We start from the raw sequence: 16,962 nt of genomic DNA, 5'->3' as shown, positions 1-16,962 counted from the left end.
GACATGTGTCTTGTGATTTGTGTGTGTCCAAGATTTTTTTTTCTTGCAAAGGTCCTGCACCTCCTTAGTTTGATGTAGGAAGGAGGCTGCTGTTCCCAGAGGTGGTGCGAACAACCCTCCGACCAGTCATTGTGTTGTGGTCCACCATCGAAGACCATCAAATAATAATGGTCAAGCTCACAGTGCCATTGAGGGGGGGTTTGCGAAGAAGCCCATGAGAGAAAAGCCACAAAGTATATCCTATTCTCTGGTTGAGGAGTCCTAGGTCGTGTGAGGTATGGATGAGCGTTGTTCCCTGTTTGAGATCTGCTGCTGAGGTTTCCCGGCAAAATCTACATAATAATAATAATAATACATTTTATTTGTATAGCGTATAGGTACTCAAAGGCACTTAACATGGTAAAAACAGAGACAGTGAAAACAATAACAACAAGTTAACATTATAGCAGTTAAAAGACAGTTATTTTACATTAAAAACAATTATATTACATAAATAAATCAAAGATTAAAAGCAGATTTAAAAGGTAAGTTTTGAGTCCAATTTTGAGGGAGGTGAGTGACAGAGAATGGTCAGTGATTTGGCCGACAGTGCAGGCTCCCCAAGCAGACAATGATTTTGCGTTCAGTTATCCCATTCCAAAATCGTATCTTATCTTATCTTATCTTATCTTATATTATATTATCTTATCTTATCTTATCTTATTGAACATACACGCCCACCCACACCCCACGACAAACTGTTGGTGCAATGCAGCTAAAGAAAAAAAAAAAACGTCCCTCTTTCCTATCCAGCCCAAAGGTGGGCGATCGGATGATTAGTGAGAGAGACGTTAAGAGTCTTGGGGTGAAAGAGAGAGAGAAAAGAAACTGGGGCATAAATGTGGAGATTTGACGGAGAGATAGAAAGGGTAAAAGACAAAAATAATTATCTTGGTACAAGTTGGAACTCTCTGTTTTACCCCTTTCAAGTGTTCCTGATGAGGGTTCGATGGTTTTATCAGAATAACCACAAAGTTTCACTCCAACAAATGATCAACAAATCTTTATTCTTCATGATCAAGCTTCCAAAATAATTGGGCAGAGATTAATTAAAGTTTTATAGCAAAACAAAACAAAAAGTGAACCGACAACTTCTTTAATGAGACACACATCCAGTCAAGATCTAATTCACAGGAAAATAAGATAACTGATACTGAACTATACCAAAAAAAAAGCACCACCACACAATTTCATAAGGCCAAGCTGTCAGTCCACTGAGGACTGTTGCTACCAGAAGTGTTAGTCAATGGTCTGCATGTATAACTTTTTACACTTTTACACAGCACTCTCTAGTGGGCATGTTCTGGATCTGCAGTGTAAACTTAACAAACACATCCTGTGGAACGCACACACACTCAGCGACACACAGGGAATTAAGCAAATGTAAGTTTCAGTGGGGTTTGTCTGTCAGGTCGTTTTCTTATCTGCTCTATGATGCTTCAGATTGGAGAAAGAAAAACCACTCTGCACTATGGGGGATAGTGAGGGAAGACGAAGAGAGAACTGGAGGTGTTGTGACCACCTACCTGTCCCTTGACTGACTTCAGAGTTCAAACAGCGCTTTGTCATTTTGTTCGACTTAAATTTCTTTGAAACTGCGAAGGTTTGCCATCATCCAGGTCACGGTATATGAAGTTTCTCTAAATATGTTGCCCGGAGCAGCTGGTTAGCTTAGCTTAGCATAACGAATTGAAACAGGGGGAAACAGCTGGCCTGGGTCTGTCAAAAGGTAACTGAAGTCCAGCTACCGCCACGTCTAAAGCTGCCAAATTAGTACATCATATCTTGTTTGCTGACATCGAACAGAAAGTGTAGTTTCCACGCAGCACATTGGTAATTTGGGTAATTGACTATTTCTTGCCAGGCAAAGAAACTTCCTGGAGTCTCTGCAGGTTGCCAACAAACATCAGACGCCAAAAAGGGACTTTGCCGGCTTCAAAACATCTTAAATAAGTGTGTCTCACAAACTGTCAAACTATTTTGAGCGATTTGGCCGTGCCATACTCCTGGGAAGTTCACTGAGGTAGGCTCACGTAAGAAATGGTAGCTATGACGTGTGTCACTCCAAAGACGTAGGGATCAGTATTTGGAGCATGCATCTTTCCGAAGAGGTCAGGGGTCAACTCATGGCCTTTTGTTTATTTTAGTTTTTTCTACAAAATACATTATTAGAGGTCCGCTATCACAATCCTACAGTGACGGTTTGTTCAGCACACAGACGCAGCCTGCTTCAATGCCCATTTGGGAGGTTTACACAGAAAACAAATCAATAATAAATATCTTTCTAACCTGCAAAAGAAACGGCAAAAACAAATAGATACAGAGAGCTGTAATTTAAACACATTCTCATGTGTCGCTATTATGGTCGGTCAGCTGAAAAAACGCTGGGAAGCTTATCATTGAAGGACGAAAGTTACTCCTTATGGGATTTCTGCCAAAGACTGGCAAATGTATAGATGCACGCAGAAACAGTAAGAGGAGTTAAGAAGTGAAGCAGAAGGAGACGATCCATCCCGCTCCGAAGACTCTCTGACCCTTGAACCCTGACCTCTGCTTCCATCGCGGTGCTCATTTCACAGGTTGTCAACAACCAAGACCGATGAGCGAATGAAACTGAGAAATAAAAAAGACCTTATTCGCCGCGTGGCCTTGCTGGTTCAGGGTTGAGTTTGTTAAAGGGAAAATACATACATGCAAGTGAGGAACATGCAACGTTAATGTTAATCTATGTCAAGAGATTGGAAGAGCACCCAAAGACAATGGCTTTGTATAGCACCCACAAAAAAGGCTACTTTAAAATCACCTTCTGAAGCAAATGGAATTGACCTCCTGCAATGCAATTCTCGAGATTTTACAACACAAATTTGCAACTCCACTGTTTTCCACTTTTCCCATTTTATTCACATACAAGGGAGCTGGTATTTGACTTTTTAAGTCTCAGGATTTTCAATTTTTTATTTGATCGTACTTAGATATATATTTTTTTTTTTTCCAATCACTGTTTTTCTTCACATCATTTACTTCCTCAACCCCCGAAATCCCAGGCAGTCCGTTGTGATTGTGCAAGGGAGAGAGGAGGGCGTGTGTTTCAACAAATGCTCAGTGATCAGTGACCTGTTTTCATTTCTTCAGCACTTGTGTCCTTAAGTTGTGTTATCATCCAATTACTCTTCCCTCCCACTCCTCATTCCCACAGGGCCTAAATGCACATCCCCATATTCTCCTGAGGAAAAAAAACAAACACTAATCCTCTCTCCTCTGTCTTCTCAACAATACAGGCATTCTGACAAAGGCAGGGTTGCCTTCCACCAGACGCCTTCTCTTCACCTCCTCTCCCTTTACTTCCCCCACTTAAGTTATTTTGTGTTCCTCAGTTCTTCCGATAGCGGTTCTTTGGCTTCTCACCACAGCCGGTTGTCTCGCAGGAGGACAGGCCGGGCTGTTTGCCAGAGTTAATGCTGCTCAGAAGAGCGGGCAGCTCATTGGTGATGGCCTTCTCAATCTTGTCCAGCAGGCAGCCTCCTATGTAGGAGCACTGAGCCGTCAAGGGTTTGAAGTTGGTGATTGGGTTGACGCCAAAGAAGTCGCGGTAAGCGTCGCGGTTGGGCAGGTCGAACTTGCTGACGTTGGTCTTGGCTAGAATGGATTTGAAGATGTAGAACTTGTCCGGGTCGTCAACAATCTCCTTGAACACGAGTTCAGGGTCGCTGAAGTAGCTCATCTTCTCTTTGAAGGTCTGGACATAGCGGTCCACCAGCAGGGCATGGATGCGCACACGGATGCCATGCTGACGGATGAAGGCAATCTTGTTCTCAATGCGGTTTTCAATCACCTGGTTCAAATCTTCCAGGAGGGAGATTTCCTCTCGCTTGAAGAGCTCGCGACTGGTGTCAGCTGCGTAGTCATACGGCCAAAAGGAGCTGACGTAGACACGGGGGGGCTCCGTCACATTGATGAGGGGAGCCAAGCTCCAAAAGAGTGCTCCGTAGACTCTCATTAAGTCCTGGGTGGCCAGGTTGTCAGCCTTGTTTAGGATTATGCGAATCTGGGACTCGCGACCCTTCAACTGACGGAAGAGCATCTCCAGCTCCAGGCCCACGTCCAGCTTGGTGGGGTCAAACACGACGAAGATCAGGTCAGCTCGGTCAATGAACCACTGGCAAACATCATTGAAGGGATAGCCTGCACAGAAGAAGAGAAATAAATATCATGCATCTTGCACCCGTCTGCTTTGTGTTCGAGCTGTGTTACGTCGCTCCCTCACCTCTCTCCTGCTGCTTGCGGTTCTCAATGATTCCCGGCGTGTCCACAAAGGTCACACGCTCCAGCAGCTTGTGGGGCATCTCAATGCCAATCAGCTTTTCCAGGAAGTTTTGGCCAAATTTCTCCAGGGGCGAGAAAGAGCGAGAGCTGTCGGCTGCCATCACAATACCCTCAACGGAGCGGATCTTCTCTCCGTGCATGATAACGGTGAACTCAGAGGTAGTCGGCTCGGCTCCTGAAAACAAACCAAGGGAGAAACAGAGGAATACGTTTAACAAGAACAGGGACAGCAAGAGATAGTGGCTGGACAGAAGAACAGAATCATGTTTATCATCCATCTGACATCAAGAATCTAATTCACCAAACCTCTGATGGTGTCTGATCACTCGATTACAGACCACCTCAGTGAACTCTGTAACATTCAGTCAAGGCACCTCCCTCTCTAATAGTTCTGTAGGTTTATGAGGGTTTGTTTTGTCTTAGCAAAACGAACAAAGGGTTAACCTAACCCTTGTCTGTCATTTAGCAGGACTACAGAAAAACTACAAGGTTGATGACCACAAAACTTGGTGGAAGGAAGAATGTATTTTCATGTGGGGACTGTTGAGCCCTGGTGGAGCTATGCCCTCAACTGAGTGATATATTTTCTCATTGGATTAGAGCAGTGGTTCCCAAACTTTTTACAGTCTCGTACCCCTTCAGACATTCAATCCCCAGCTACGTACCCCCCCCCCCCCCCCCCCCCGACGCACGCATACAGCCTATAACACTTGAAACTTTGAAATTGTCAGGGATTTCAGGACTTATAATAATCGTAGATGACAAAATAATGTCATCTACGAAATTCTTAAGGATCAATTAATAGATTGTCGATTAATTATGCCCATCCCTAGTTTTGACTAACGGTCACTAACCTACCTGTAACTTTTTTTGGCAGTGTAATTATTTTGCTGAATATGGGTATTTTTGGCAATGCAAGTTGGCTATTCAGACTATTTAATATTGCACGATTATTTATAGCTCAGTTTGAAAATGTAATGGGCTTTTTCACTTTGAAAATGCAGATAAAATGTTCTCCCCACGTACCCCCTGAACCACTTCGCGTACCCCTTGGGGTACATGTACCCCAGTTTGGGAACCGAGGGATTAGAGGACACAGGTTTACAACATTTGACACAGTTTCATGCTAAAACAAAAAGTAAACACTGTGTGCTACATACCTGTGTAGAGCTGATAGGGGCTGTCATTCAAGCCCAGGAGGTAATTAATCATGGAGGACTTTCCTACGCTCCAGGGTCCCAGGAAGAGCACCAAGGGTTTGGAGGTAATCTCTCCATCTGTTGAACGGGGAGAAAAAACTGTGATTAAAACCTCAACAGGATGGTTAAATCACGAGAAAGAACCTCTCAAATGTATCACATATTTTATGTGAAAGATTTTGAAAAATTATGCTGAGTTTCTATTTGCTGCAGACAGGAAGCTTTTACCAAAAAACTATCTCTGGTACAGTCTTCCTTTTGCGTGTAGTCAGAAGATATTGTTTAATCAAAAAAATCTATTCACCCATTGTTTATCCTTGGGTAAACAATAATAGTCAACATTTAGAGACTCTAAGGAACACGTCAGCCCTTTCACTCTTAATCCAGAGCACAGAGGAAGTTTAATTTTTATAGAAAAGGAAGAAATGGGCAAAGAAACACATTGTTAGGCTTGTTTAATGGCAGGAACATGTATCAATGAGATGCTGCAGCCATGTTTCAGTGACACACAGCAGCGCAAAAAAACTGTGTGTGTGTCTCATAGCAAGCTGCCGTGTGTGTTGTGATGGGAACATGGTTTCCAGGTGGGAGGAAAGAAGGACGTTCGCTTATCGCCTTATGAATGGATTCAAATGATTACAAGGAAAATAAATGAGAAAGAAAGAATTTAAAACCATCAGCTGTTCTGATAGAAAGTCGATTCCCTCTCAGCTGAACACTGACCTTTCCCACCAGGGTCCCCTCATCAGACCTGTTTCCTTTGCTCAAGCCAGAACTGCACATGCAACCCCCTCCATGTTCTACATTTTAACACCATAGACTTGATGCTCAGTCGCTGTTTAATTAACTATACATACGCTGTCTGGAAACTACCAAGCTTAAAGTCTTTTATTTTGCACCACATTTTTTGAGTTGAAGTTTCTCCCCTTTTCATTCGTTAAATTAGTTTTATGAATTTTAGTAAATCAAAAAAAGAGTCAAATCCCTTTTGATTCACATAAAACTGCTGCTCTCTCTGTGCAGTATCACAAATGGACAAACTAAGGGAAAGGCCGGGGGAGGGAGGGGGGGGAGGAAGGGGCTTAGCACTTTCAGCTAGTGCCATGCACAGGTAAGCCCCGCCACCCGCAACCCACCTGTGGCTGATTCACTCAGGGTTCGTCCGGGGTAGGCTGTTAGACAAGGGGAAGGGGTTGAGGGGGTGGGGGGACAGGAGAAGGAGGGTGGAGCACAGAGGAGTGAAGGGAACAGGAGGTGGATGAGAGTGAGGAGAGCTCAGTGAGGGAGTGAGGTTTCTACAAGCAACAGGGAAGGGGTGGTGTAACAATGGGTGAGGGAGTCTTCTCTGATGCTTTTGTCCCATATCAGACGTTACGTGTCAAACACATCCATCTGCAAATGGACGGTGTGCATGAGGTGAATAAAATAATACCTTTGTGTTAATTTATAGGCTTCGGTGGCTGTATGTGTGCATGACTGCTGAGCCTGAGAGGCCACAAGAGGGCGAGCTTCATTTCATTGTGGGAAAGAAGAGTTCAGTGTGCAGTTTAGAGAGATGAGCTCTGCTGAGTCTTTTAAAAATCAACCAGGGACGCTACAAAAATATCAGAAATAGAAGAAAAGGGGAAGAAATATTTTCAATGGAGTGGCCAAGACATAAAGTTAATATACCTTTTTTTTTCCTGGGCCAACAATACCACGATTTAATAGCTACGTTCACTGTTGTTTGTGCATTTTATTTTATTCCCAATATAGTGAGTAAGCAGGAGAGGTCACTACTGTGCTATAATGGTGTTTGGATGATGTGTGTGACGTGTAAAAGAAAAGTCACCAAAGCAACCCAAACAGAGCCGAGCAGACACAGCCCATCCCCCCCGAGGTACCTGAGATCTCGTGCTGCCTCAGCTCGTTGTACTTGTAGGCCTGCTCCATCGGCTTGATGGCCGTGTGGTAGATCTTCCGCAACCTCTCCAGAGCCGCTGGAGGTGAAGATGAAAAGTAAGTTGAAAGAAGAGGCACAGATTGATGGGTGTCTTACTTTTTAATAGTCAAGCTGATTCTGCGGCTTCAACATGCTTTATCGACTATATATCATTTAATCATTCTGAGCACTAAGCTTCAAATCTATTGAATCCCTCTTGATCCTCACCTGCATAGTCTCCTGCCTTTTCCTCAGATGAAAGCCGCAAAGTCTCGTCGATGTGAGACTTGTCTCTGAGAACAGAGGCGGCATCTTCTTCTTCTGTGAAAAAAGAAATAAGAAAAATTGACTTCAAGTGTGTGTCTTTAATTTCACTGTTTAAGGAATAAAAGAAGGCCAGAACTCGTGCAAACTACAGCTTTGCTACTGAGGCCACTGATACTTCTATTTCTGGATTCACATCAATCTCGGTATCGGTATTTGAGCAGATATTTCACGATCAAATGTTTACAAACTGAGCCTTGAATTCATTGATCTCCAAGTGCTGCGTCTACCTTGTCTTTTCTTCTGTCTTCTCCTATCTCATTGTCTTGTTGCTGACATTGTAAATACCAAACCTTCATCACAGCACCCATAACATTTTTGGACAGAATGACAACTAGCTATGCTGCGATTTCCTTTTGCCTGAAACATGACAGCACAAACTTGACGTGTGTGTGTGTGTGTGTGTGTGTCCAAGAGAACATATCCGCTCACCACTGTGTCATGTCCACATATCAGATTAGATCACAGCTGTTTAGTAGGATCAGCTCTTAATATAGAAAGCGAGGGCCAGAAATAAACACACAAAGACATTTGTTGGACATCACCATGGCCTTATAACAACAGCAATGAGAAGAGACACAGAGAGAGAGGGACTTCCCCAGTGTCATGACGGACTGGGTGGAGATCTCAGCGTTCCCATTGGTATTATACATGAGACCCTAATGTGCAGTCCTCTGTCTATTCTCCTCCATATTTATCCACCTATCACAGACTTATGGCGATGTGAGGTGTGTCCTTGTGTGCCCTGGCCTCAGAGCAGGCCTCGCTGTAACACCTCCTACACAGACAATGCCTGCTATGGCTTTGAACTGCACATATGAGCACTTTATTCTTCCTGGGAGTGCTGGTAATGGTGGTGGTGATGGTGGAGGTAAGGACCTTAGTACTCAAGGTACCAGTCGCTCCCCCATATAGAGTTGTGATGACATTGTTATGTTGTTAACATCATGTTTGGGGAATATTGAATCAGATGTTCTTCCTCTGTGAGGTGATTTATTGCCGTCATTCCGTTGTGAGACACATGCCATAATCTGAATACTGGTGTTGTTATATAAAGACTTTCTGTCAACACAGCCCAGTTAGATTCAATTTACTGGCACAGGAAACATATTAGATCGAATATTTTAAAAAGCTGGTCGTAAAAAATAATAAGACGGCATTAAAATAAGGATCTCCTGGCCTTCTTCACACAAGTCTGACCAAACAAACAACAACATTCTAACTGTAGTCTTACTAAATAATAGACTGTGTTCAGATGAAGAGACAAGGAGGATCAGAGAGTGAGGGAAAGGGCTGGAGCTGATGCCCAAGGCTCAGCCCTCTGATCTCAGCTGGTGACTGGCAAGGATCCTGCTGAGCCCAGGGTATGTCTGGGAAATACTCATCACATATCAAAAGCAGACTGGTGAAAAGCATAAGCACCTGGTGGAGGATGTAAAAAACATTTCCGTTGGGTTTCGACTGCACATTTCACAAGTTAAAGGAAGAAGTAAGTGCATCTTTACTGTACACCAGATGTGACAATTTACAAACACACAACCGGTCTGGTATGGTCCGGCACTACTATGGATACTTTACTGCAGGGGGGGATTTTGATCGTAAATATCGTCAGTCTCTACGAGAAGGTCCAGATGAAAAGCAGTTTCTGGATAAGAGAGGGTGGCTTAAATATTCCTCGAAACATTCAGCTATATACTCTCCAAAACCCCACCCTCTTTCACCACAGCAAGATCTGGTTCTCAATTCAAAATGTATTGTATTTGAATGTGTATAAATGCACAGTTGGATTGAAAATACAACAATAAATGTTTTTTCATGAGCCCATATTAAAATACTTGACTGAGAAAAGGTCTGTATCACAAAACAGTAATGTTGGACGATGACATTGTTTCCTACACATGATAATAAACTGTAGCTTTGTCTCGATTCAGAGGCTGTATCTTTTGGAGGCTGCATTTCAAGACTGATTTTGTTTCAACGGGGTGACACTGACAAATGCGTCCTTGCACCCCCATGAAACGAAGGCTCCAACCAGTGAAGAACTGGTTTTCAAAGAGGCGTTCCTGAATTGAGACCCAGCTTGTATATCAATATGAGAATCCCACACCGTAACCTTGAGTACACCCACTAGCCATGTGGTCGGTGACTTCTAGTGTTTCTGTCCAAGAGTAAGAATGTTATGTCGCATTGGCCAAAGCCAAGGATGCATCAAATAACAAGCCGGAAGAAAATGTGTATATTTGGATAACCCACGTGTGTTTTAAACAATCTGTAGGTCCAACTCTTTCACACACACATCAACATATTATATAGCCAAGGCTTCAACTGAGACACACAACAGTCGGTCCTTTGCCGGAGGAACAACGCGTCACTGATGATTCTCCACAAGTCAACCTGCTAAAAATAAACCTGCGTAATGTCGCTCCCAGCACGGTGCAAGAACCAGAGAAACCAAAAGGTTAGCAGCCAAAATAAATGAGCAATGCTGCAATGCCTAAAAGGATCTAAATTTATACAGTATCGATGTGCGACACCACGTTTTGGATATATAATACGCTACGTGTTGTTTATACACACACTTCCCAAATCACCAAGGACAATGCCAGAGTGAATGGGAGTTATTCCTTTTTCACACGTGCATTTTTCTGTTGTGTCTGTCTGCTTAGAGAAATTGCAATGAAGCAGTTCAAATTGGTTAAAATAAACTTGAAACCAATGAGGTGGTTTAAAGTCGGAGTCCGGTCAGCTGACTGCAAAGCAGCTGCTGACCTGCAGAGGAAACAGAAAGCCACAACCCCTTGTAACACAATCTGTGCCTTTTAGTAAATCTGACTCTCAGCACAGGGTTCACTGCACATCTCAGTGGGCAAAGATCTGACACAGGATGCAATCAATTACAAGAGGAAGAGGAGGAAAAGAAAGAGAGAGAAGTCTCCGGTCAGATGACTCGACTTGGAGGCTAAAGTATTAAGAATTTAATCTATATCTTCTCAACGGACTGGTCTTGTCCATGCAGCACACAAAGCTTCATCAAGCTCCTGTAACTTGACTCATCAGTCAGAAGAGTCCTGTCTTTTAACACTGGCCTCTTGAGTGGGCCTTAACTGCTGTGAACTTGTTAACACCTTCCAATCCAGTCAATCCCTGATGGAGGCCCCGGGACAGAACTCCGCAAAGATCAGAGAGGTAGTGTTGCCCGCGGACGGCGAGCCTTGCATCAGTGCTCAAAATTAACCCTGCAGGCGCCACGGGAGTTGAACCCCAGACATCTGCGCCCAGGACCATGTGTCCTAACTGAGCCCGTTGCCACACAACCCTCCCTCAGTTTGGAGAAACATTCTGTCGGGCATCGGCACATCCAGCAGGAATGTTGCCGATTTAAGCCTATCACGGCCTCAGTGGTGGGGTAAGTCATGCCTCAACTATAGATTCTAACATGGAGGCTATTCCAACATGAGCAACAATCAACAGCTGCAAGTGCAAAACTCATCTGGTGCTCTTTAAAGACTCTCCTCTGGTTTACTTACACAGATATTTGAATTTCAATACACAGATTATTACATGCACAAAGATTGTAACTAAAGGGGCGTTTTGCCAAAAAATCTGAGTTGATGAGCACAAATTTTACAATTAGCAAATAATCGGCACAAACCTTAACAAATATCGAACTAGTGATGATTCAGAATTAAAAAGATGTAATATTAGAAGTATAATTTTTTTCACTCAAAGCATACAGCCGAGGAATACCCCAGATATCATGTTGTCATGCAGGTATATGTGTATGTGCTGGAATGTATCCGCAGTATATTTGGTATCTGTGTAAAGCCCCCAGGATCATGTTCTTCTTGCAGCACAGTGAAGGTAAATTGAATTAAACTGAACATGATGAGGGCAGCAGGCCTGAAACTCCCCAGTAAGAGGAGTTATCCTGAGCACGGGGGGATTGAGGCAACCTTAGCTGAAGGCCAAGGGGTTCCACTGGAAAGATCCGTGGAGACGCATCAAATGCACTCAGATTGAAATGGGCTGGACAAGATTCTTAAATAACTGCATTAACATAAGCCAACTTTATCAGGACATCATGTCAATTTCAACAAAAACTAAACCTAATCAAATCTAAATAAATGATGAATGCATAACGCCCCCCAAAAAAGCACATTATTACCCTCCAGAAAGGGTGAGAGGTATGAGAGGAGTCAGCGGAGCATGTGCAGGGCGTGGTGAGAAGAGGCCACGGATGGCAACAGGTGCAACAGTTTGTGGAACTACTACTCCCCCATAGTCAGGAATAGCCCCACAATGGGTCAGAAAATGGACGGAGGCGGGGGCAGCATGCTGCCTCCTATTTTAAGGCTTTGACTGTTAGTCAGTCTGGAGACTCATAGACATCCACATCACACAGAGCTGACTGTGTAATTTACAGATGAACTAAGAGAGAGCTACTGTACAAAGAGCACTAATGTAAGTTCCACATATAAGACTGATACTCGTCAGTGTGTTAGGGTTTCCTCAAGAATTCTAAAAGAGAAATGCAGCTCAATCAAAAGCATAATTCAATCTTCTTTTTGTCTGCATCACTTTCAAACTAGGCCCCGTTCTGGTGCATTTAGTTTGACAGTAAAGAAATCAACACTGATTCCATCATTGGCCCTTTCAGACCAACTTATGTGAGCCACGTCCAGATTCCACATCCTCCACTGTCAGCTAGAGATGAAGTGGAGCGACGTCAGACTCAAAGAAAGGCCCAAGGGCAAAGGTACTTTACGCTGAGGTGTTGATCTGGTGCCTCTATCCCTGCTCTCCTGTTTGAAAGCTAGGAAAAGGACGTCAGGTGCCCTTGGAACTAGGGGGGCTTGTCCTAAGCAGCGGTGTGTAGTATGGCAGTTGAGGATGGCTGGCGTGTCCCCTCTACTACGACCATCAGAGGGGTGTCCCAGTCATGCCACATGCCATCACAGGGGTTCATGTGGTGACAGTGCGCCTTTAACTTTCCATGTCTCCCCTCCTACAAAGTCAGGAGGCCAAAGATGTTTTACTGTATTAACGATGGTTAGTATTACCACTCAGTATAAACAAACTGGGGTGAAGAACTAATCAAGGCCCTGTAGGGCTGTGAGATATTTCTACATCCCAAACTAGATATATTGCATATAGCTATACAGGTTTTCACAGTTTTCTGTATGCATTGTAGCGAAATGCTGTAATTACATTTGCACTGAGGATATTTTTATATTGGATAAGCAGTTGTTCGAAGCCCCTTTCAATCTCAAACTCCATGTTTGACATTAGACACTGAGCACAGCCTGGTCACTCAGAGTCATTTTCACAACCCCATTTTAGTGTAGGGTTTCTAGCAACCTTATAATAACCATATAGTTACTATAGTGACCCATGTTTACCATTGCACCCATGTAACACACTGGAAGTGATTAGGATCGTGGAGCCCAGCTGCTTGTTAAACACCCGTTCACACCATGTTTCCTCTGGTCCTTGCATTCGGCATGAAAGTGGAAGCTATTCAACGCCTGCAGGTAGTGAAATGCAGGAAATGGCAGAACCAGGTGAACTATCCAAAACAAGAGCTTCTAGCACGTTGCAGGTGCGTTCACTCAGATACACTCAAAGCATTAACAGTGTTGGTAATGATACAGACATTATATAACTATAAGTAACTGCTACACTTTTCAGAATACGGTTGCAGATTACATTGAGTGATTGATTTTTAAGTCTGCATTTTCTGGTCAATTAAAACAATTGGTGAGCTTATTACTTAGCTGAATTGCTACCTGACATTAGCCTGTTAGCATTGTCAGCATAGCTAGCTTTCTAAGCAGGTTTAGCCAACAGGCACGCTTCAGTGCTCTGGGAAGAGTTGCAGATTTACATTAAATCGGCCTCTTCTGATTCCACTTTTATTGTTAAAGGATTAATTGCAAGGCAACAAAATGGTCTACGGAACTGTAACACCAAGTTTTAATTTGTTCAAATATCAAGGAATTTGACTATCACCATTGCAAAGTTCAGACTACTTTAATTTGGTGTTGCAATTATAACGTTAGACAACGCTGGAGTATTTGAAGTACTTACTTTGAGTAATTTATCATAATTGGTTATGAATTGCATTCAAAGGGCGGTATTCAGTGATGTATATTTTAAAAGTATTTACTGTAACATAATGAACTGGCTTTAGTACATATTTTGAAGGAGAGGCACGAGACAGTTGTGAGGGTACGATTTCACATCATCACAGATCATCATGACACTGCTCTGCTGCTGCTTTCATCTTTTTTCAAGTATTGAAAGAATCTATATAACAACAGTGTAATGTCCCTGGTCCCTGCCTTAGGACTAGAGATCTGCCCTGCCCTTGATGAAACGATAGCCAATCGATTTCACATTCCTCTAGAAAGCTTACCCTTTCTGCTTCCTCTGCAGTGCAGAGCTCGATCGAAGGAATCAATAACCCAAATAATTACACACTTAGTGGCAAAGAGTTCATGTTTCTCATTGCTTACAGGTGTTAAAATCGACATGCTCTGCAGGGAAATAATCAGAACACATAATACTCGAAATATTTAAGACAGAGGCCACCAAAAGTCACCTGCATGGGCCTGCAGAAGGGGTCCGTAAAAGCCATAAATTGCAGCCAAAGCCCGGCCCCTCCTGCCTGGAGAATGCATGTCCCTATATGGGCAACTGCTGGGAATAAATTGCGATTGTGACAGTGCAGAGTGGCAGCAGCTGTGCAGCGTATCCAAAGGGACGCATGGGGCAGAGAGGGGTGAGGAGTCAGGAGGGAAGGGGAGTCAAATGGAGGGAGGCACTGTAGTGGACAGTGTTGGGTTTCAGGAGGCTTTCCAATCTTAGACTCCTGACAGCAGCCTGGAATATGGAGGCTTGGCCTCGGGTTGGGGAGCTGAACACCACCCCCAAGGACAGACAAGGGTGACAGACAAGGGTAACACTAAACGATTCCAGTCCAGAATCACAGACCAGGCCACAATTTTAGAATGACTGGTCAGAGAGAAGCTGTGGTCAGTATGCCAGTCAACATGGGTTCCCTGTATATCATATTTGTCGTGGGATCCTTGTACTTAATGATACAATGGATTATCATCAGAGGGAATATAGTAATTACAGACCTGAAACAACTCTTCCGAAAAAGGATGAAATTCCAAAGGAGACTAAAACAATGAATGGGGAATAGCTACAAGGAGCTCCAGGTTGCTTTCCTTGATTGACTAGGACTTTCCATCAGCTGGTGTCATGCATTAGGACAGCTGACAGGCTGTCACAGAAGAGGCTGAACTTCAGCTTGAATAATCCCCAACTGATCTCCCATCGGAAACCCACCAAAATGAGAATAAGTCACTTGTTCAGACATTACAAATGTTGTCCACTTAAGTGTTGTGTGTGTTTTTTATGGATTTAAGAGAGAGCAAGTTAAATCCATCATTTTGTATTGGGTGACAACGGTTTAATTATAAACTGGGAAAGATCTTAAATAGTCTCCCTGTCGCTGTCTGTCTATCCCCAGCTGGTGTCCCCATAACTGTCACTGTCCCTCTGTACTGTGCCTCCAGCAGTCAGCACCATTTCTGACTAAGCCACCTCCACAGCCGACTTAAGAATCCGCCTGTGCTACTCTGGGTCCGCTCATTCCTTATTATTTCAACAGCCTGAATCACACCTGAACATCACCCTATGAATCTTAACTGTTGTTTGTATGATCAAGCCAACAGAACAATCAAGTTCTCCAACAGCACGTTCATTGAACCAATAACCTTACATCATGTCAGCTTGTCATTCATTAGCAGCACAAACATATCTCGGGCCCTCAATGCACCATTTTACACAAAAAAAACAACTGCTGGATACTTCACCCAAGTGCCTCTTACCTGCTGTGGCCTGCAAAAGCAGCAGGGAGAGGAGACAGCAGATCGAGACTGTACCCTTCATGATGGCTGCCAGGAGAACTCCGATAGTCACACAGACTATATATACCAAGGCAGGAAGGTTAAAGGGCACGCACAGAGGAGAGGCGGGGCAAAGAGAGGGCCGGCTGGTCCGGCAGGCTCAGAGCCGTGTGTCTGAGGTGTTGGAGGAGTCGTCGCATGCAACAGGGGCCCCGTACGTGTACAAGCAGCTGGCTCTCCTGTTTTAGAGAGGTCGCAGTGTGGGCCCCAGCATCACAGTGCACAGAGATCTTTCAGTGGTGAACCACTCACCTTCTCACTGTCACAAAATTAGTTTTTAAGTTTGAAAACGTGTTTCAGTTGCTGGACTACTTCTTGGATTTACATTTTGCCTAAACTTAAACTTAAGCTTCTATCTGAGCTTTATGGTCGGTTAAACGTGTTATAAACATTTTCAACTAATTACCTCGTCAAGGAGGTGATGGTTTCGTCTGGGGACTGATATTTATCAGTGTGTGAAATTTGGTTCAGATCCAACATAAAATCTGAATATAGTGAATTTAAATATGATTCCATAAGCAACTGTTGGGCCTTGGTTTGTTTTTCAGATTTTCATGGAGAGATGGGACATTCAAGTTTGGGGCGGATCCAGGAATATTTGTATTTATTTTCCTAATATTGCAAGATAGTGGGGTGTTTTTCTTTTTTTTTTTTTTACATTTTCACCATTTTCCCTTGGGATAATTCATGCATCTATATACTGTACAGTGGGCTGATATATATGAGTTTGTGAAATTTGGTGCAGCTAGATTGAATTTAAGGGGATTGTTCAAAAGCCATTCAAGTTAAGAAAGTGAATAAATGCATCCCTTACCCTAACATTGAGTTACTTCAATTAAAATAAACAGCCTGAAAATTCACAATGCCAACCTACAAATTGATGGTTAAAAAGTAAATCAAGAATTACATTATTTATTAGACAAAGGCCTTACAAAGAATGATGGTGTTTTAAATTTATGAAACATGCTTCACAGCCTCCTCTCCACAAACTAGAAGTGCTTCAAGCAAACGAGGGCGTGGGATTTGTGTGAGCTGTCAAACCCTTGCTCCAGAGGGAAGGCACAATGCTCACTTCGCTGCCATGTTGGCAAAGTCATCACCGGAAGACTGTGTGTGCAAGCGAGTGAGGGATGAGAGCCGAGGAGTGGGTACGTGTGGAACATAAAGACCCCTGAGTCAA

At 43.4% G+C, this 16,962-nt stretch overlaps 1 protein-coding gene across 1 annotated transcript; it reads right to left on the bottom strand.

Annotated features, from left to right (window-relative positions):
- Window positions 1-1,085: 1,085 nt before the first annotated feature.
- srl (sarcalumenin) lies at window positions 1,086-15,774 on the bottom strand. Its single transcript, XM_053443753.1, has 6 exons — window positions 15,705-15,774; window positions 7,711-7,803; window positions 7,445-7,540; window positions 5,523-5,639; window positions 4,304-4,537; window positions 1,086-4,221 (listed from the first exon to the last, which is right to left on the bottom strand). The coding sequence occupies exons 1-6, from the start codon at window positions 15,763-15,765 to the stop codon at window positions 3,410-3,412; spliced, it is 1,413 nt and encodes a 470-aa protein (XP_053299728.1). The 5' UTR covers window positions 15,766-15,774; the 3' UTR covers window positions 1,086-3,409.
- Between the last annotated feature and the right edge of the window lie 1,188 nt (window positions 15,775-16,962).

Source organism: Pleuronectes platessa, chromosome 16 (assembly GCF_947347685.1).
Source record: "Pleuronectes platessa chromosome 16, fPlePla1.1, whole genome shotgun sequence".
NCBI classification, from domain to species: domain Eukaryota; kingdom Metazoa; phylum Chordata; class Actinopteri; order Pleuronectiformes; family Pleuronectidae; genus Pleuronectes; species Pleuronectes platessa.
Note: the sequence above shows the minus strand (reverse complement) of the source record. Positions and strands in the feature narration are given on the sequence as shown.

Coding starts and splice junctions, on each gene's coding strand:
- srl (XM_053443753.1), bottom strand. CDS start 15,765: ATGAAGGGTACAGTCTCGATCTGCTGTCTCCTCTCCCTGCTGCTTTTG. Junction 7,804..15,704: donor GCTTTTGCAGGCCACAGCAG/GTAAGAGGCACT, acceptor CTTTTTTCACAG/AAGAAGAAGATGCCGCCTCT. Junction 5,640..7,444: donor GAGGCAGCACGAGATCTCAG/GTACCTCGGGGG, acceptor CCCGTTCAACAG/ATGGAGAGATTACCTCCAAA.